This window comes from Notothenia rossii (assembly GCF_949606895.1).
Source record: "Notothenia rossii genome assembly, chromosome: 6".
NCBI classification, from domain to species: Eukaryota; Metazoa; Chordata; class Actinopteri; order Perciformes; family Nototheniidae; genus Notothenia; species Notothenia rossii.
In genome coordinates, this window is record NC_136909.1 from 50,330,284 (window position 1) to 50,353,225 (window position 22,942).

General features: G+C 39.4%; 1 protein-coding gene and 1 long non-coding RNA gene across 9 annotated transcripts in view; one reads left to right on the forward strand and one right to left on the reverse strand.

The window, feature by feature from the left end:
- Nucleotides 1–22,942, reverse strand: part of LOC307043619 (uncharacterized protein) — an 84,434-nt gene that overhangs the window by 19,827 nt on the left and 41,665 nt on the right. For all 8 annotated transcript variants that reach the window (XR_013809417.1, XM_079688178.1, XM_079688179.1 and 5 more), the window contains one exon: nt 19,873–20,035. Coding sequence is in view for 7 of the 8 variants with exons in the window: in XM_079688178.1 (XP_079544304.1) it covers nt 19,873–20,035 (163 nt within the window). In the remaining variant the exon portion in view is untranslated. The remainder of the gene's footprint in view (nt 1–19,872; nt 20,036–22,942) is intronic.
- On the forward strand, nt 12,035–14,550 carry LOC307043621. The gene is made up of 4 exons (XR_013809419.1): nt 12,035–12,395; nt 12,686–12,844; nt 13,022–13,114; nt 13,498–14,550. It is a non-coding gene; the product is annotated as an uncharacterized lncRNA (long non-coding RNA).

Sequence of the window (22,942 nt, forward strand, 5' to 3'; positions counted from 1 at the left end):
ATTCTGAAATGGACCAATCTGCACAACGAAAATGTTGGCTACTTTAACTATATTTTGAATCTTCTGCATTACCTGTTCCTCTGTGTGACTGCAACACATTCACACAGCAATGATTAGAATAAACAAACTGTTAATCCTTTATACAACCCTGCAGTTCCACATATCAATCAAAACTCTTCATGTTGTTTGTCCCTGTCTTTAATGCTTTAATTCATCCACCAGTAACAGTCAGTGTCTGGTTTATGAATCCATGGTACAGTCAGAGATATCCACTCTGCACCTTATCTGGCCCCCATCTCTCCTTCAGAGAAGAACCAAGGCATTCCACAGTCCACGGGACATAGTGTGTTCCCGCCATGAGCAGGATGCCAGGAATTCCGCCGGTGTCCCACTTGAGAAATGACATTTTCCAGAACAAATAACTACACTTCTAAAAGGGTTAAATTAATCATCTTTTTTCTCAAAGTAATGTTAAACCTGTGAGTTGGATGTAGAAAAGTCAGAATCAATATAAAAAAAAATTATTTTAAAGAAAATTCCGATTGAACATAGTAAAAAACTGTAAATTATAGTCTCCGTCCAAAAGATTATTTTTTACTTATAGTGAAAACTACCCTTGGATGATGGGTTAGTAGACTAAAAGCTTTAGGAATCCAAAGTTCAACATATAAGTACCCTGTATCAAGATTGATGCAAAACAAGTGATATTTGACATTTTTAGAGAGATTTAGCACAAAAAAACCCAAGTCTGGGGTCATTTGGGTGGATTTTCCATATCTTTGGCCCCCCTTGGTCGATTTTGATGATTGACATCTCTTTTTAACCGTCAGAGCCAATGGAATCAAGGGAAAGTTCCACATACACAGGTTACCAAATAAGGAGTGAGAGTGACGCGTAGAAAAACCGGAAGCTGCGCTAACCTCTGGTGGCTACCATTAGCAGCAAAGAATGTTTCTCCGATGTTTGCATAAAATGGAATTATGGATCATCAATAAAAAAAAATTCAAAGAGACAGACACATATGATTAACCTATGGATTAACCTTCAGCCGCGTTTTTTCTCGTTTTAATGCCATTGAACACGACTTTTGATCAGAATAACAGCTAAGGTAAGGTGACCAGATTTTCAAAATTAAAACTGGGGACATTTTGAGTTTTGCGGTCAATATATCATTAAAGAGCATCTTGCAGGTTTTTTTTTTTTCTACATTTATGCTTAAACTTGCTTGAAAATTACAATTAAAAAAGTGAATGTAGGATTTGATATGTTTTACGAGACATAAGGGCAGAAATTCAGAGGGAAAGGAGCAATTTTGAGCTCTGCTCTTAAAAATGGCTTTTTTTTAAGGTCATACGTCAAACGCGTCATATTACATCACAAAGGGTAAACATCTCCGCTCTCTGACCGTGGGTATAGTTAGTAGTTGCGTTGAGCGGTTGTGTTTTAGTGAGCTGGTATTTTTCGGTAGTTTTACATTGTATTTCACCATTTGTAATCATGGTGCAGTATTGTGTTTGTGCAGGTTGCACAAATACCAGCCTGTCAGGACATCGAGTCCACAGTAAAAAGGACCGGAGCTAGCGTTCATTCCTGGGTTCGTTGTGCATCCACCTCCCTGCAGCACATACTCTCCACAGCTTTATCAGGAAAAAGTATTACTTCTCTCTCCCCGCCCTTCGCTGCTCTCTCTCTCTCCCCTCCGGTACACGGCACCGTAAGACGTAGTGTGGAGTTGCATTAGGTAACGCTGTGGTGGGTGGCTGTACTGCTCCAGTCGGCTCCTTTGTGTTTGTTTGTTTCCCCCTGTCTGTGTTGTTTGTGTGTGCGTGGTGGCTGTCACTCCTGCCTCCCGGCTCAACCTCCAGCACTCACCTGCTGCAATCAGCTGTGCACCCTCCCCGACTACACACCTGCTTTCCATCAAGCCATTTGCAACGGCATATCAACGGAGGCTCCACAACCTTTCTCCGCCAGATCGTCAAGTATCAGCCGTATCTCGCGTCCCTCCTCCGGTACACAGCACCGTAGTGTGGAGTTGCATTAGGTAACGCGAGATACGGCTGATACTTGCGCATTAGTTTCTGTTATGGATCAGTATCAACAGTCCTGCCAGTAACGTTACTATATTATCAATGCTACGTTAGTTATAGCCTGATATATGATAGCTAACTTCACAATGTTGTGATGTGACGTTAGCTAACATTCTGTAGCTAACGCCGGTCACTCAACAAGATAGCTGCCCAGTTCTCCACTGGTTCTCCTCACGCCACAGCTCAATTTCTCTCCGATGGCCGTTATTTCTTCTAATCCTTGGCTGCTCCTGGTCTCTTGGACGCCTAGCAGGCTCATAATTATAAGGTTGTGGTCCGTCATATGCATTTGAATATTCATGTTCAACTTCTTCTGTGTCTTCTGTGTCGAAACTAGCATTGGGATCCATGTTGATTAATATGTTACACCGGCCGCACACCGGCCGCTCTCCCCCTTGTTTCCCCCATGTCACGTCACATGCGGGAGGTCACGTGCCGAGGCTTTTTTTTGCGGAAGTGAAGATTTCTTACAAAAACGACGCCATATGTCACTGTAGTGTATATTTCTGTATATTTTTTTGAAAATCTAGTGTATTCATCATTTTCCTACGCATTTATTCACAGGTGTCTTTAACCTGGAAGTTGCGCTTTAACATATCCAATTTTCTTCACTGTTAAAGAAAAAAGGGAGACAATTCTGGTTTAATGTAATTCGAACATTTGAACTGTTGAATACAAACAGAACGACGATAGCTCATATATGAGACTTCAAAGCTCTTTTATTTTGAAACTCTACATCAGATTGTCCAGATTCTTTCTGAGTGACTAGATGGGGTGTCCTGCTATCAACCTGGAGTTAAATATCTCTTTGATAATTTCACAGTTTTTTTATGTATTCTTGTATAAAAACAGAAGGACGATAGCCCATATATGAGATTTAAAAAGTATATATTTTTTAATTCTTCATCAGATTGTCCTGATTTTCTCTGATTGACTAGATGGGGTCTCCTGCTATCACCCTGAAGTGAAATAAGTATTTGATTGACTTCGAATGACTCTTTGATTATGGACGGTTTCCATTAAATAATAATCAAAATATAGATGGACAATAGATCTAATTTGAGATTTTAAACAGCATACATTTTAAATTGTGCTTCAGAAAGTAATGTTATTTTAGGAGTGTTGTCAGATTGTGTCAACATCAATTGAAATTAGTCACCCAGTGGAAATGTCAGATATGTCTTCATAACTGTATCCTTACATTTTACATTCACTCAGTTATAATGTGGTAGTTATACGTAGTTTGTTTTAAATTATTATTGATCACATTATATAGTACATATTTCTTAATTTAAGCTCCAGTATATATGAATATGTTTGGTGTGTTTTTTAGGTATACTGTATGTGACCTGCTCTATCGAAATCAGTCGGAAGTCACAACGGCTCATTTCAAAATAAACCATGGATTTGCGTAAAAAAACAATTTTTTCGGGGTTCGGATGTTTTTTTTTATTTTAAACAAACAAAGTCTTGGCTTTCAGAATATGAAACGTTTATTTCCAAACTCACACGATAAATACATTCTTTAAGCTTGTAAAGGGAAGATGACAGGCAATCTGCTCTTCCGCAGCGCCGCCCCCCCTCCCTCCGGCTGACATTATGAATGTAAGCGTAGAGTAATCATAAATAACACGGCAGGGTCCGTTACAGTTTGTTTTCATCTGATTTCAATTAAACAAAGTCTTGGCTTTCAGAATATTAAACTTGTTTCTGCAAATTCGGATTATAAATACAACTTTGAAGCTTGTAACAGCATAATCACAAGCGGAGAACGGAGTAATTTAACGTCACAGCAGGCATAACAACAGCCGGTGTTTCTCGTGAGGGTTTTCCCCAAACTGTAAAACCTAACATCGTGTTAAATAAGAATGAATAAGTAAGCCTTACTTATTTTTTATTAACTTGTTATTAACACTCAGTTTAAATAATTAAGCTGTAATGCGGGGTCGAAAAAACTAACTAATTCAATTCAATGTAATTGATGTGAGCTAATTTAGAAAAACTAAGTTAGTTGAAATGTTTTGTTTTTTTCAACATTAGGACATGCGCAGATCACTCCTTTACCACTTGGCGCTCAAAGTTACTTTCTGGAACTTTCTGGAACATTTACGAACATGCCCTGCAGCAGATGGACGTTTCCCCAATGGCTGCTAGCCGCTATGGTCATTGTCATTGTCGCACTACAGTGAATCTTGTGCTTAGCACACTGCTTTGGTGAGTACATATTAACATCCCAACCGTTTTGCTGTCTTGTTGTATTTAATCTCAAGGTTTATATGCTTGCTAGTTAAGATAACATTAGCTAACGTTAGCTAATGTTAGCTAATGCTATCTTAACTATTGCAAACATAATGTGGCGAAATCGTGTTGCAGTGTCAATATTTAATATACGGAGATAGACGAGGGCCAAGGCCGGATTAACCATATGGGCAACCTGGGCAAGTGCCCAGGGGCCCTTGAGCTAAGAGGGCCCTCAGTGACAACCTCACTCATTACACATTGTTTTAAATGACACTCACTCTTCGCCATAAATAACACAGCTTTTCTACAGATGTAGCGCTTCATTTGAGACAGTTTGAAACGTGAGGGCCGTGATTGGTATGTGATCTGCCCTCGCTCAAGGGAAAACCTCCAGCTTGACTTGAAACCTCCCCCGTGATAAATAAATGTAATTATAATGAAGCCAGCTGCAATGGATCATTGATCCACCAGGGGGTGCAGTGGGGTTCCACACTGGAGCTCATGTGAAATAAAGTCAGATACAGTACGCTGGATGTACAGCGGAACTTTGTTAAGATCCATATGTCACGGATATCATCTCTGTGCTAAATAAGAGACATGTAATCATTTACAAAACATCACCATGTTGTTATTTAACAAAATAATGTTGTTTAGTCGAAAAAAATGAACGGGAGGAAATGCAGCCCGGCTCTCGATTTTTAATCCTAATTTAATCATCATCTTCACCACGATCATTTATGTTTATATTTGCCGAATTGACATGAAATCACTGACACATATGAATATACTGTATTCAACTTCATTAAAACGTTATTAACGTGCCTAAACTCAGTAATTCACTAAAATATTTATATTTTAATGGAGCCTCGTAGGCAGATCAGGATCCCAAAGCGTAGCGGAGGGATCCTGATCTGCATGAAGGGTGTTATTTTCCCCATAAGGAACAAGTCGCTGCAAATTATCCCACTTATTACATGGCCACATTCTCAACAAAGTAACGACATGACTCCCAATATTAATTGAAATGCTTTTATGGATTTAGAAAACATTTTATTCATTTAAAAAATAGTTGTATGAATTGATTTAAATTGACATGCATCCGCTAAGAAAAATAGTCCGTTGTTACCGTTTTTTAAACAGTCTGAATGAAACGGCAGCTCTCTCCCCCCTCCCCCCCTGATCTTTCTTCTCCAGCAGCTAAATTAACTGTAGGTTACTCTGAGTGACCATATACTGTATGTGACAAGCTTACAGTTAGTGACGTAACAACACCATAAAAGCTGGTGGGTTGAAAGCAATACGGGAGGTAAAAATAACTAGAATAATTGTGATTTATTTATTGTGGCTTTTATGTTTTTTCAGGGATAAAATGTTATGTAATTCAGGCTTATAGTTCACCCTTCTCTAAAAGCCTTCAACAATGACAATATTCATAGTAATGTAATAAATCCTTCCAACACACATTGTAAAAAATAGCCTACTGTAAGTTAAGAAATCATTTCAATATGTACATCTTCTGATGTAACAACAATAACATTATAAATAGTAACATAGCTGAACATGGTATTGCACATTTAGCTTTGAGTGTTACTGACCTGAGATGTTTTTATTACATGAATTAAGGTGACTGAGGCTTTTTAACATACAGGGATGCAAACTCAACAGGTATGAAAAAGGATCCGAGCCCCCGGCTCCCCCACCCCACGGAATATCGGCTTTAAAATGAGGAATAACAGAGGATTTTAGCAGTCAGAACAAGTAAAGCAGCAGTGTTAATAATAACAGAAACGCCAAAGAGTCACATCTAATAGAAATATATTAAAGCATTTATTTTAATTGTGTAGCAGTCAGTTTATAATTTTGGCAGCACTGTTGAGCATTTTGAAAATGTATTTTCATGCCTCTGTGCAAGGCTTACTCTTTCTATCTTTATAGCCACATGGTGTAAAGTAACTAAGTTCATAAACTCAACAAGTACTATACTTGGGCACAATTTTGAGATACTTGTACTTTATTTAAGTATGTCAATGTTTTGCTACTTTGTTCTTCTACTCCACTACAGTTCAGAGGAACATGGTGTACTTCTACTCCCCTACATGTATTTAATACCTTTAGTTACTTCACAGATGTGGATGAATGATGTGAAATATAATCAAGTGTTAAATCAGACTTTAGTTCCACCTGGAGCAAATCCACAAGCTACCCTGCAGTATACAAAGTCATTCAAACTAGCTGCACCTTTACCAGCTTTGAGAACACTTTCATGATCAATCATTATAAAACATATCATATCTATTATTCTGAAATGGATCAATCTGCACAATGACTACTTTTACTGTCGCTACTTTCACTATATTTTGATGATAATACTTTTCTACTTTTACTTGAGGAACATTTTGAATGCAGGACTTTTACTGTAACAGAGTATTCCTACACTCTGGTACTATTACTTTTACTCAAGTACAAGATCTGAGTACTTCTACTTTTACTCAAGTACAAGATCTGAGTACTTCTACTTTTACTCTAGTACAATATCTGAGTGCTTCTACTTTTACTCTAGTACAAGACCTGAGTACTTCTACTTTTACTCTATTACAAGATCTGAGTCCTTCTACTTTTATTCTAGTACAATATCTGAGTGCTTCTACTTTTACTCAAGTACAATATATATATATACTTATACCACCTCTGTTTATAGCCTATGAAAAAAACGATTAGAAATAGAAGGCTAAAGCTAACGTTAGCAGATAGTGACAATGTATGCTAGCTAGCTAGCTCAACGATTCCTTAAAGGTCACATGTCATGCTTTTCCGGATATTACCCGTCCCCTTGTTTGTTATGAAGGTTTTTCTGCATGTAAACGGTGTGCAGAGTCAAAACCCTCAAAGTACACCCTGTAGCGAGTAAAACTCTAAAACAGAAAATACCTCCCCAAAACGCCTCGTTGGTGAAACGTCATCATGACGTCATCATCCATTTGATTCTTCCGTGTAAGTGCTTAGGAAAGCACGTACCCGGAACTAAATGGGCCAATCCGTGGAGCCGTTACGTTACGTCCGCGGAGACGTTACGTTAAGCCCCCGCTGATTGGTCCAAATTGACCAATCCACACACACACATTTCTGCTCCCTGCTGCAGGCTGATAACAGACAGGATCGCGCGAAATTCTCTCTGCAGACCCATTCTCACGGCGTTTATCAACCTATAAACCTTTTTCTTACTAAATATCAAGCCACACTTATTGTTTTTATTTCGACTGTGACTTTGTGTGTGTTCAGGTTGGGTTTGGCTGTGTTTGGCTGTGTATCGCTAAACAAGCAAATCACGGAGGGGGGGGGGGAGCTGCAGCGAGTCGTTTAGTGGAGAAAGTGAATACTGCTGAATTCACATACTTTACAGAGATGCTGTATGCGAAACCAATGTGAGTTTGGAAAATTGCACAGTATTTTTCTATTTTTGTATTCCTCAACAATGGAATTATGATCAGTGGAAATGGCCATGACATGTGACCTTTAAATAATATTGCCATGACAGGAGAGTGTGTGCATCAGTCTGCCTTGATCTATGAATTCATGTCTGTGACACTCACTTTTGCCCACAGCTGTTTTATAGAAGGAAAACCTCCTTCACTTCATGAAAGTGTTTTAAACACACACACACACACACACACACACACACACACACACACACACACACACACACACACACACACACACACACACACACACACACACACACACACACACACACACACACACACACACACACACACACACACACACACACACACACACACACAGAATTGACATTAAATCACTGACAAATATGAATATACTGTATTCAATTTCATTAAAACGTTATTAACGTTCCTAAACTCAGTAATTCACAAAAAATATTTATATTTTAATTGAGCCTCGTCGGCAGATCAGGATCCCAAAGCGTAGCGGAGGGATCTTGATCAGCATGAAGAGTGTTATTTTCCCCATAAGGAACAAGTCGCTGCAAATTATCCCGCTTATTACATGGCCACATTCTCAACAAAGTAACGACATGACTCCCAATATTAATTGAAATGCTTTTATGGATTTAGAAAAGGTTTTTATTGATTTAAAGAATATTTGTATTGATTTAGATTGACATGCATCCGCTAAGAAAAATAGTCTGTTGTTACCGTTTTTTAAACAGTCTGAATGAAACGGCAGCTCTCAGCTGTGTATTTACACAACTAATGGCCTATCAACCACAGCTCTCTCCCCCCCTCCCCCCCTGATCTTTCTTCTCCAGCAGCTAAATTAACTGTAGGTTACTCTGAGTGACAAGCTTACAGTTAGACACAACACTGTCATTGCAAGTGACCCTCAGTTAGTTGACTTTTATGTTCAACTGCTAAATTCGTTACTGATAAAAAAGGGCTTCTACTGTACCTAATTACCTTAACACTAGAACCGCCAGAGGTTTTTGTACAGGCCTAACTAAAACCGTCAAATCCCTTTATTAGAATGCAATTTTTAACAACATAGGGTGCTACATAACACACTTTCAGGAAAATTCACGGACTGGGAGACTTTAATATTTGATTGAAAAAAAGTTACATTGCACACACACAACACACATCACACAAATTGACCCGAGTGGCAGTTCTAGTGTTAAATAAACTCACTAATTAATGAAACCAGTTCAATATGCATTATTCTTATTCTTATCATTCTTTATGAGCGCAGAAATAGTCTTAAAATCAGATCTGTTTTTAAATGAAATCTGACGGCAGGCAGTTAACTCTGATCACCTATGATAAATGCGCAACACCTAATCGCTGGCCATTCAGCCACAGAGCTCCCTATATACAAATCAAACTGTAGACGGTGTGAAAGCACCTATTGTTTTAAATAATGGACGGAATGTGACCTGTGAGCCTTCTGAATTACCGTGGGACAGCACATTCTAAACTAAAATGTTCAATCAATAAAGTAACATCTTATCTTATCTTATCTTAATAATATCTTCATATTAATAATAATAATAAATCATACAGTATGTGTCCGAAAGGGAGCAGGAGGAAGCAAACACAAAAATATACAAAAAATATACTGCATATTAAAGCAAACGATTGTAAAGGTAAAAGTATGAGCGTAACAAATAAAGAAGTGTAATGTAAACATTTACATTATGATGATTATTTAATATATAAATACTATATATTATTGAATTACAAGATTAGATATACTTTAGTTGACCTAAAATATTGATGTGTTCAAATGCTCTTCAAAACAGAACTGAAAGTCCATGAAACTTGTCTTTCTGTATTTGTGAATGAAGCGCCATCTCCTGGTTAAAATTTGAAATTGAAAATCTGGCAACGCCCTCTTGGAAAATAGTGGGAGGGCTTAACATTCCTCTATACTGGTTTTAGGCAGGTCGTAGGCAGGAATCTGTAAGCTGGAGTCTGAAATTAGGTGCTACATCTGTATGGGGTCAAATTAATATATTTTCTAAACCGTCTCACTATGTATGCGCTCAACTTTATTACTACGCGGCGGCAGTGTATAGCCGAATCACATCCCCACCCTCACTCATGTCACATTTTGTGGACTGGCCATCGGGAATACGGGGAGTTTTCCCGGTGGGCCGGTGCTGTTCGTGGGCCGGAGGGCCGCTCGAAATTGAAAAAATATATAATATGCCGCGCATTAAGTGGGCCTGTCTGTCAATTAAACCCTGGGCCACTTTTTCCCCCCAGTCCGCCACTGGTTGGGGGGGGGGGGGGGGCATGAGCGCTCAGTGCCCAGGGGCCCCTGGAGGTACTAATCCAGCCTTGACGAGGGCTGACTTGATTTATCTGCATAAACGTTTTTAAGTACTTTTTGTATGAGTTGAGGTTCTGTTTAGAACGCATTGAACAAAGACTAGCACGTGAGTAACTTCATTATTAATGTCAGTGTTTTAGCCTAATGCCGTGACTTGTGGCTGTGTTCAGTTTTATATATTAACCTACAACAAACCTACAACGTGTGAGCGCCAATCAGTATATACTCCAAGTGGGTTGCGGTGCGGGATCGGGAGCTTGAGGAGGGACTCTCCCGCTAGGTGCAGACTGCGGGTCCCTCCGCCAGCTCCGCGGTGCTGCAAGCCGTCACTGCGGAGCTGGCGGAGAGACCCTTCCGGTACGGGCGGCCGTGCCTAGGTGGAGACTGCGGGTGCAACCTCAAGCTCCGCGGGGCTGGCTTGGCCTTTCACCGGGCATTACTTCACCGCGACTCGTTCTTTTTGCAGGGAAACAGCTGGAGTGTAAATGTGTCTGTCGGCTGTGTCTGTGGGCGTTACAATTCGCCACAACAGGGAGTGGCGGGGGTTGTCAGGTTCCAACGTGGTGTAGATGTAACGTTCTTGCCGTCTGAAGTCACTGTTGATAATTATACAATCAGTTTCTTTCTATTTTAATTGTTTACCAATGCACACAATTGTTACAGGAGCACAGACTATTTATATCTTATTTATGTTGCTCTCAAAGTGCATCAGATTAATGGATTTCAATTTTCAAATATAAAATATATCTCCTGAAATTGTCAACAAAAACAAAAAATCCCAAACAATGTGTGATAGTTGAATCATGTATTACACAGTAATAGTAGGCTATTACCTTTTAATAATTTATTTTACAATAATCATATGGAGGTACCAACTGAAATGGTTATTTCACTCCTGCATATGTTTAAAGTGCATTTGGTGAAACTTGATTTAAATTAGCATAGCATAAAAGCTAACTGATATTAGTCTACATTTAAAAAGAGTATAGTGTTTACATTCAATGTAACCATAATCTGTTATAATAGTGAAGATGTTGGCTGGCATACTCAGTTGAATAATATGTATTTGATGGTTGTAATATGGTCTTTGTGATTTAAAGGCTATGTCATATTCAAAAAATGTGGTGATGATTTGTCATGTTTGCAATCTTTGCTATAATCGATTAAATGTCTATGTTTTTGTTAGAAATATCTGCTTTCAATTGTTTTATTCTTCCCCATTCAGGCTTTAACAGATGGTGGCAACTCCGTACATTCCATGATCACAGCAGTAAAAGGTATTTTTACACACACTACACAATTCCTCTCTGATCGTTTGTATTTTTTCTATGAGCAGCGGCGTAAGAGTTTTATGTTAAAGGTCCCATGACATGCTTTTCTGGTTCTGACCCATCCCCTTGTGTTCTGTAGCTTCTGCATATGAACGGTCTGCAGAGTCACAAAACCTCAAAGTACACCCTGTAGGGAGTAACACTCTTAACACAGAAAATATCTGTCTTTGCTGCCTGCCCCAGAACGCCTCGTTGGAGATTTCTAATTTTCCATTGTTTTCTTCCTGGCCGTTATGACGTGTGAACACCCAGTTGCCTCACCCAGGGCCTTGACGTGCATAGAGCTCCGTGAGCGCTGGCAGACGAGTTGGGATCTCACAGCGTTTATCAACCTTTTTCTTACTCAATATCAAGCCACACTTATTGTTTTTACTTCGGCTGTGAGTGTTTGTGTGGTCAGGATGAGTTTGGCTGTGTATCGCCAATCAGAAAACCACACCGCCACGGAGCGCACACTGCAGCTCAGACTGCAGCTGGGAGCCTCTCAACGTCCCGACCAATCAGAGCATACTGGGCTCACAGGGAGGGGGGGGGGAGCTCCAACAAGGCGTTTAGGACAGAGTGAAATTCAGTGAATACACGTAGATGCTGGATGAGAAACCAATGTGAGTTTGGAACATTGCACAATATAAATCTATTTTAGTATACCTCAACAATGGAATTATGATCTGTGGAGATGGCCATGCATGTCAGGGGATATGACCTTTAACATCACTAGAATTTGATCACAACAATAGAATGGATGCAATTTAGTCCTCTTCTCACTTTCACTTGTTTCATAATACACGTTTTGCATTCTAAATCAGGTAAATACAGCACTGTAGTTTCAAAATTGTTGTATACGTGATGTTTGATTATTTTTATTGGTTTGTCGCTCTTGATTTTCAGATTTGCCAAGCAGATCAAAAACCTTCGATGCAGTGGACCTGTAAGTTCTGCTCATTTTTCATTATCATAAAATTTGGCAAATATTATTGTTCTAATTTTTTGATCGACTAATCAATTAGTAAACAAAACGTTGCGGCAATAAATCAAACAATATTATATTAATTATAGAGGCCTGAAATCTCAGTATATTGTTGTGGGCTATAGGTGTACCTGCCTTTCTATCTAAGCCATAGCGGTTGCCTGATTGCACAATTGTTATGATTTAAACTAATGTCTTCCCAATGTGCTGGTTTTCCATCTCCTACCCCACCCCCTTCTCTACTTTTTCAGGTATTTGCCGAATGTAATCAGATTACCAGTCGGAACCTCGAGGCAGACTTCTTTGAGGCTCTGGACCAGCACACCCCACGTTTTATCCAACTGTTCAAGTCAAAAAAATGATCGGTTGGACAGAAACTGAACAATTTGACGCAGAGCATCAACTGGGTGGTAAGTAATATAACTTAGCAACTTGTTGTCACATACATTGATGACGATGTGGTACTACTTCAAAAGCCTTCTAAAATAATTAAAACAACCCCTCAAAAAGATGGAAAAGGCCAACATGTTTCATCTTGTGAGTTTGTCATTTGATCTCATCTGTATCTTCTTTATCTCTATAATTAGAAACCAGACGTGACTGAACAGCGCTCTGTTGTCCTCAAAGGCATTGCGATTGTTCTTGGAGACGACTCCAAGGATTTCTTCAAGACATGCTTTGTAAGTACTTGAAAACAAAAAAACTGTTTGGTTTGTATTTATTGAAAAGTCATATCCCCTATTTACACAAACTTGGAACCAAAACATTTAATTTGGTGTGTTCAAAATAGTGCACACTAAATTCCATGACCAGGAGTCTAGATTAGAAATGAGGTGTAAAATAAATGTATGTGCCTAGCTGTATGTGCATCCATAGCATTAGTTTCCTCATACCACATTTACAGCACCTTTTGGGATATAATGTTACAACGCCGTTTGAGTGTGTACTTGAGCTCCATTTTTTAGCAAAATACTTTAATGCAAATGCGACATGAATGTTTTCATAGGAATACCAACTCTAATAGGTAGCGATGATAGTCTAAATAACGTGTTTTTCTTTGCAGGATACAACGAGAGATGAGGCCCTATCATCCGTCACTGTTGGTGTGCTGACTGTTCTCAGCGAAGACAGTCCTCAGGAGGGTCCAAGCTCAATCCGCCTTGAACCCATCTCCACTGACATTGTGCTTGAGGGAGGTATTGTGATGGAAAAGATCAAACACTTTCCACAGGCAGTTTGCCTGTTATTTGGCCTGATATATGCTTTGCATTTAGATTACCCAAAATGCATGGCAAATACTCTGATGTTCGTTCAAAGATTGATGCTTGGACTGGGAACCAAAGCTCTCTCAACTGTTAACTTTGAGCAACGCTCTACTGGATTAGACCTTAGTCAAGATAGTCATCAGCTATTAGAGAGAACTTGGCACAGTTAAATGTTATGACAAAAGTGTGTTACTCTGGGGAAACTGTTATAACTCTGTTAATTGTCTGTGAACTCTTCTTCATTGTGGTCATTATAGATGTTTTATTTTTACAATTTGTGTGTTGTGCACTGATGTTTTTATTAAGATAAGGGTTTTGAGTACTTAAAAAGCACTGTTTGTTGGCACTTGAAAATAAATGTTATATTGCAATTGAATCAATTTGTGTTTTTAATGCATTATTTTTGGAGATTGTTGGAGTTTACACAACGTGTTTAGAGATTTGTTGTAGTACAATTATCTTAGTTAGCAGGAATTAGTTTGTTTAATTTAATAGTAAACCTTAGAAATTACGAGTTAGTAGGATTTAAAAGGGTTAAGTTCTGGTGATTTGTATATTTAAGTAGGGTTTAATTTGTTCATTGAGTTCACACAAATACAAAAAATAGGTTAATGCAAAGCATGCCTTTTAAGTTTACATAACTTAGTTTACATAAGTTTACATAACTTAGTTTACATAAGTTTACATAACTTAAAAGGTTTGTGTCAGCTGTACTTCTAAAAATTAATTCAAGCACACTTAGAATACACAAGTTGTTCATACTCACCATTCTAAGTTAACTTAACTTACTTATTGTGAGGCAACGAGTTTGCATACTTTTTCTAAGTTACCACAACTTATTACGTTTTACAGTGAGGGAAACAAACGTAATACACACAAACGCAAAATTACACAAACACACACACATGTATACACACGCACACACACACTCACGAGGTTCCCCCAGACCAGTAATCCAAACGAAAATATCTTCCCTCCGTAGTATTTTGATAATTTGCTCCTCTAATAATCAATCAGATCGATGGATTCCAGAGAAGAGAAAACTTTGAAGAGCTTTTTCTCAAAATGATGACTCGTGACAGTCATTATATAATGTGACATATGTTGCTTAATATTTGGAGTACAAAAACAATCCTGATATCATTAGAAAGCTAGAAATCTCCTCTTTCCAGCAGTGTATACAACTCAAAATGTGTCCTCGGGTCAATGCGACTGATTTCGATTGAGCAGGTCACATATTTGTTATTGACCGAGTAAACGCTTTTATTTTGAAGGCAGTTTTTACAGGCCTCTATCTATCTATTCGCGCATCGCAATACAACGTGCGGGCTGGCTTGACTGTTTTCCGAAGTGGGGGCTGGCTTGACCACAGTCTGTTTACCCAGCGTTTCCTGACATGAAACGTTTTATTTCACCTTGCTATGTGTTTTTAACGTATATTAAAAAACGGGGAAATTTCCGGGGACAGTTTCAACCGGGGACAGGCCAATACAAACGGGAACATCTGGTCTCCCTAAACTAAGGTGAGCATATCTCCGTGTTTTGCTACCTAAAGCTACGTTGTGTGTTGTCTGTATTTGCTTCCCCTGTCACGAGTTCTGATCGCTCAGTGATGATCCTTATATTTCTAGAATCTGTGGACTCTCAGGATGTTATCTAAGCTTGTTTGTGCAGTTCCAATTAGTATATCGATCAGTGTAGCTAGAGTTAGTAATAACGGCATTAAGATTTTTTCACTCGAGGCAGATTCAGAGGCTCAGCGTTACTCGTGTGTTTTTTTGCTAAAAATGGTTCATATCATCAGTAGGGATGCCAGTGATTATTCGATTATTCGAATATTCGTTACAGTCTCCATAATCGAATATTATTTTTTTAAATCGATTTTATTTATATATTTTTTTATTATTATTTATGTTTTTTTTTTCTGGCTTAGTTTCAACCAAAATATAGACTAATGCTAATAATAGTAATAGTATTAATAATTGTAAATGGCCATTGGTCACACCACCAGTTTGTTTTACTGTAAACTTGGAGGAAGCCTGCGTGCAGAGCAGACTGCTGCTGCAGCACGCTACACACCGCCCCCACCCCCCCTCTCCCTCACACGTGCGACTAAAGATGAACAAAGCGGCAGGTAAAAAGAGTTCCTCCTCGTGGAACTACTTCAAACTTACAAGTCCAAAGGAAGTTAAATGAAACAAACAACGGAATTCCTTTTGTCTGAGTTTTTTTGGGAATAATCGATTATTATTCGCCAGGGCTGCAGAATAATCGATTTTGATCATGGTCAGTTTCTGGCAACCCTAATCATCAGTTAGCTGAGTTTCTTCCCGATATAAAACATTCATAGTTTATTAAATATTCAGAAGCCCTCAGAAGCTGTTTCCTGCAGATAATGCATTTTTTCCACCCGGGGGTGGGTTGATGGGGTTCAACATGTTTTAAGAGCTGCCAAGACTTTTAATAACATACCTGATAGATCTATTTCAGGACCATGTCTCACAAACACTGAAAGTGTGTGTGTGTGTGTGTGTGTGTGTGTGTGTGTGTGTGTGTGTGTGTGTGTGTGTGTGTGTGTGTGTGTGTGTGTGTGTGTGTGTGTGTGTGTGTGTGTGTGTGTGTGTGTGTGTGTGTGTGTGTGTGTGTGTGTGTGTGTGTGTGTGTGTGTGTGTGGACACATCACACTGATGCAGGTTATTAAGTGCTGATCCAACCAGTAATTAAATGCTAAAGGTTAATTGGGGAGGTTTGACCTCCAGGGCAAGTAGGGCGTTCACACCAAGTTCTTTTCCAACAATAGTTCTCGAGAACTCAGTTCATGAGAACTATTTTAGTTCTGATGAACTAAAGCAGATCGCGTTCACACCACAATGAGTCCCTGGGGGAGGATTAGGCAAATGAAGCCGCTGACGTCACTTCTTCTTCTTCTGCTTTGGGTTTACTGGCAGGCCGCAAACAACTTCACGGCGTATACTGCCACCCGAAGTCCCCGTCCGGAAGTCCCCGGAGTTGGGGACTGGCTTCAGTAGAAGCTGCTGGGACTCCCAGCAGCTTCTACTGAAGCCTTCCGAGTAAATCGCCAGAACGCCGACACTTCCTCATCTCCACCGCTCCCATGTTTTCTTTTGTGTTGCCATAAGTTAGTCTCTCTGCGTTTCTGCGCAGGGCTAATGCTAATGCGAGGATAATAAAATGGCAGCTTCACAAAACTTTTTGGGAGTTTTACGGGGCGTGGTTTGCAATCCGCCCAGCCAATCAGGCATAGGAACCTTTTTCTCCCTCGAAAGTCCCTGCTCTCTAGCAGGGGGTAAAAAGGTTCCTAGGCTTTTTGATGTGAACGCAAATACAGTTGCAAGAAAAAGTATGTGAACCCTTTGGAACTACCTGGATTTCTGCATAAATTGGTCATAAAATGTGTTCTGATCTTCATCTAAGTCACAATAATAGACAAAAACAGTCTGCTTAAGCTAAAACCACACAAACAATGATATGTTTTTATTGAACACACCATGTAAACATTCACAGTGCAGGGTGAACCCTTGGATTTAATAACTGGTTGACCCTCCTTTGGCAGCAATAACCTCAACCAAACGTTTCCTATAGTTGCATATCAGATCTGCACAACGGTCAGGAGGAATGTTTGACCATTCCTCTTTACAAAACTGTTTCAGTGCTCCCTCCACCATACTTCACAGTTGGGATGAGGTTTTGATGTTGGTGTGCTCTGACTTTTTTTCTCCACACATAGCGTTGTGTGTTCCTTCCAAACAACTCAACTTTGGTTTCATCTGTCCACAGAATATTTTGCCAGTAGTGCTGTGGAACATCCAGGTGCTCTTTTGCAAACTTCAAACGTGCAGCAATGTTTTTTCTGGACAGCAGTCCACAGCTTCCTCCGTGTTGTCCTCCCATGAACTCCATTCTTGTTCAGTGTTTTACGTATCGTAGATTCGTCAACAGAGATGTTAGCATGTGCCAGAGATTTCTTTATGTCTCTAGCTGACACTCTAGGATTCTTCTTCACCTCATTGAGCATTCTGCGCTGTGCTCTTGCAGTCATCTTTACAGGACGGCCACTCCTAGGGAGAGTAGCAACAGTGCTGAACTTTCTCCATTTATAGACAATTTTTCTTACCGTGGACTGATGAACATCAAGGCTTTTAGAGATACTTTTGTCACCCTTTCCAGCTTTATGTAAGTCAACAATTCTTAATCGTAGGTCTTCTGAGAGCTCTTTTGTGCGAGGCATGGTTCACATCTGGCAATGCTTCTTAAGAATAGCAAATTCAAAACTGGTGTGTATTTTTTATAGGGCAGGGCAGCTTTAACCAACACCTCCAATCTCGTCTCATTGATTGGACTCCAGGTTGGCTGACTCCTGACTCCAATTAGCTCTTGAAGAAGTCTTTAGCCTAGGGGTTCACACCCTGCACTGTGAATGTTTAAATGGTGTGTTCAATAAAAACATGAAAACATATAATTGTTTGTGTGGTATTAGTTTAAGCAGACTGTGTTTGTTTATTGTTGTGACTTAGATGAAGATCAGAACACATTTTATGAACAACTTATGCAGAAATTCAGGTAATTCCAAAGGGTTCACATACTTTTTCTTGCAACTGTATATCTGAGTTCTGATGAACTATTGTGGGAAAAGTACTCCGGTGTGAACGCGCCTATAGACTCACTGATATCTACTACTGTACGTCACAGAGGGAAAGCCTGTCCACTGATGCATTAATATCTTATATACTATAGAAGCCCACTGATTTGACTTTACAAAGTTACAAATATACCTGTACAGCTACACTGCCATATCATTCATTAATGGAGCTCCTCCTGCTGCATGTGGGTTCCTTTATTATTACCAGGTATGATAACATTGTACTCACAGAAACAAAATCAGGGAAACAGCACTAATACGATGTCTGACAGACACTGAAAAACGCTCTTCATTTGTCTGACACACACACACACACACACACACACACACACACACACACACACACACACACACACACACACACACACACACACACACACACACACACACACACACACACACACACACACACACACACACACACACACACACACACACACACAGCAAATAACCCATCCTAGTACTAGGAGCAGTGGGGGGGGGCCTGTGCCTTGCTCAAGGTCACCACGGCAGTCCACATTCCTTTTTTAAGTCTGGTCTGGGACTTGAACCTGCGAACCTACAGCATCCCTACTGAGCCACTTGATCCTAGGGTCCTCTGGAGGTGAGCCCCACTAGAAATCTGCCTCACTTTAACTGTGATTGAAGTGGTCAGAAGGTCGAACAGTGTGGTTTTATCTGGGGAGATCAGGAGTGCAGAGCCACATTTGTACTTTGTTGTATATTTCCAGATCCATTTACTCAAGTACTGTACTTAAGTAACATTATGAGATGATTGTGCAGTAGTTGAGTATTTCCATGTTATGCTACTTTATACTTCTACTCCACTACATTTAGAAGGGAAATAATGTTATTTTACTCCACTACCTTTAATCAACAGCTTTATCTACATTTAACAAAATGCATCTCTAAAATGTAACTAGTGGACTAACTCTTAGTCACAAAAGATTAAAAAAATAAAAATAGATACACACATAAAGGCAATTGTTCTGCCCAATGACTACTTTTACTTTTTCATTTAAGTTCATTGTGCTGATAATACTTTTGTGCTTTTACTTTAGTAAGATTTTGAATTCAGGTATTTTGACAATAATATATTGCTACTTTTTCTCAAGTAATAATAATAATAATAATAATGCATTACATTTTTTATTAGAGCGCTTTTACAGGTGCTCAAAGCGCTTTACAATTACACATTACACATATTAGACATGTAAGAGTCATTACTGTGGACATTACCCACAGGAGCAAATGTGGGTATAGTGTCTTGCCCAAGGACACAACGGCCTGACGCAGTGGCGCAGCATCTGAGTACTTCTTCCAACACTGTACATTTCCATAATCTACGAGCCAACAATTACTCCGACCAGGTGCTCTCTTTCCTTCCAATATAATACACAAACATAATACTGTACATCCGCTGCCGACCAAGTTTGAATACACATTTGTTCAAAAGCACACTGAAGGACAGAACTGTTCTAAAACAAACAATGTAAGACTGCAGACAGAATACCTGTCCTGGTGGATAGGAGGGGGTGCCGGCCGACCTCGTGGATGGTGGACAGGTCGGACAGGGTCCCACTAGGGGACAGACACTCACTCCTGGAGGGTCTCTTGTGAGGGTCCTGGAACGCCAGCTCTGCTGCTCCACAGCGGCAGTGCTGCTGGAAGTAGTCCTGCAGGAAGAACACCAGATGCATATCACCACATTCTTCATTTAGCATTTTATATTGTTAATGTATTGATTTCAATTTTATATGCTTTTGGCATTATCGTTGTTATTTGTTTAACCGTGTTATTTGATTAACCTGTTTGTTTAACAGCAGCTAAGGCAGCAAAACTGACCTGTGCTTTGATAGCTATGCATTCATATTTTCCTCATTATTTAAACAAATCAGAGCATTGAGGTTTACATCGTTCAGTTTAGTTTGAAAATAGTGAAGAACAGTTTGTGCTTTACAGCATTAAAACATTGCATTGCTAACTTTACCAGTGGTCTACTATGGGATTCATTTTGTATCATAAAGATAAAGCAACACTTTCTCAGAATAAAGCAAAACTATGAGTTTAAAAGAAAAAAAAACTGAGTCAAGCAAAATAAAATAAAATTCAAAAAATAAAACTATAAGTTGCAAACAAATCATTTGTGTAATCATGTAAACTATAAGTCTTTTTTCTTTGTTTTAACATAGTTTTTTGTTTGCAGTTCTTGTTTCTTCTTTCTCAATGATCAGACTTTTGCTCTCGCTGCAGCTTTCTCTTTTGCGCTCCCTCATTTTTTGTTTGAGATTCTGACACAAACCTCCCAGGTGGGCGGGACTTTCAGGGGTGCGTCCCCATTGGCTACTCAGTTTTTGAGTGACAGCCCAGTCCTCCAGCGATTGTACAGTGCAGGCAGCTGCGGTGCGGTGGCTGCCTGAGCGTGGATAGAACACCCCCAGAAGAACCAGCATTTCAATTATTATAATACTACAAGTGAAAATATATGTAACAATTGATCATTTGTGTTGTTTTTGCTGTACTATACAGTTTGTTTCTTTATTGTGGTAAGTGAGAAGTAAAGCTGTGCTATGAAAGTTAGCTTTTGCTACCTTTAGATCCATAACAATGCAAGCTAAGTAGCCTAACAGTTAGCTACATAGCTAGCAGTGAGTGAGCGTTCAGACAGCGGCGCACACACTCAAACTGACTCGTGTGCCTGACTCTACCAACAGGCTTTCATGATTCTGTTTAGATATGCAAGTATAAGCCATGATAGCTTATTTTATTAACACGCTAATTTGATATGAAAATCAATGGAGGCTGAGTTAACTTTGTAGGAAAACCTGCCATCCATGACTGCCCCTGAGCTGTGTTTTATTTGTTAACTTCATATTTTTCATTTCCTAAAACATTTATTTTCCTCTCATATTAACAGTGTGGATCATTGAGACAGCGTGGTGTCCAGAGGTCTTATCCCGTTTTCCCACTTCCTCTGAGGAGACAGCACGGAGGCATGAAGAAAGACCTGCACCAGCTTCATCCACGCTGGCGTTACTGTTCTCACTTGCTCAGTGTCATTTCATTTGACCAAATGTCTTTACATATACATTTAATAGATTTTATTATTATCCACCTTTTAGTTCTATGTCCTTTTATTTAAAACATTCTTTGAGACTTCATCTTCTGGTTTAAATTTCAATAAATGTAATTTGTATTGTTGTGGCGATCCAGCATAACACACAAACCATCCTCTGCTACCAGTAAGTTTGTTATTTAATGTTTAACAAATTCTCCTCTTTCTATGTCTTATACTAGGTAGAAAAATCCATTATTATATGTAATTTGAACAAAACCTTAATGTACCTCATATACTCAGTAAACCTCTTTTTACTTTCCCTTAACGTTACTGTATGTAATTAAGTTCCTTTGAAATATAATTAAGTACAATTCTTAGTCAAATGACAAATACCATGAAATTCAGAATGCAATGCAATGGTACTAATCAGTTCTCAAAGACTAAGTTTAAATAGCAACAAATTATTGTTTCTTATATATGTACTACTTCAAATCACACATTGATATATTAATTTTCAATGTATTCACTCCAAATTCAGATCACTCGTTGATCTTTCACTACTTGTTTTAAATTCAACACTCAGCAGCCTTCTTCCAGTCATTAGACGAAAGAACAGGCAGACACACTCCGGGCTGCTGCTCTCACAATTAGAGCAGAATGGGGAGAAGGGGGAGATACTTTCACAGACAAAGACACCCCGGCTGGAGCTCTCAGCCTTTTCAGGAGAAGGGGGGACATATTTCAAGCTGTAGCTTCTTTGACCAACAAACAATTAAAACAATGCTCTGGTATCTGGTAATGCTATGGTATACCGAAACATATAGCGCTTTATCACAGGCTCTACATTACGGCCTGACAAAACATGGAAAGCTCCACTTTTGTATTTAGTGAATTCACAGAGTCGCCAGGCAAGTTTTATACTTTTAACTCCCTGAACTCAGATCGGGTTTATTAATCTCTTAATTACCGAACGGACCGGAACAGGCATGGCCTTTCACCCTGTTTTTGTGCACTTGGCTCGAAGCAAATCATATTCCTCAGCCAATAAATATCTTAACCTTAAGACAATCATTAGGATCTTCCCAGGCAGAATTCAAGACTACGAGCAAATCCAGTGATTCCTCCAGCATAACATGTCCTTACGGCTAGCAGAGATCATATCCCCTCAGTCAAACCTTTAGCTTCTCAGGCAGACTACGAGCAGAATACAGTGATCTCTCCAGTATCAACATTTATCAACAAAAAACAAGACCAACAAACAAAACAAACAAGCATCAAACAGAACAAACAATCAACAGATCTCAACCATAACTGTGCAAATCCCAAATCCACTCCATCCATCCATCTTCTCCCGCTTATCCGTGGTCGGGTCGCGGAGGTAGCAGTTCCAGCAGAGAGCCCCAAACGTTCTTTTCCCTGGCCACATCAACCAGCTCTGACTGGGGGATCCCAAGGCGCTCCCAGGCCAGAGAAGAGATATAATCCCTCCATCTGGTTCTAGGTCTACCCCTTGGTCTCTTCCCAG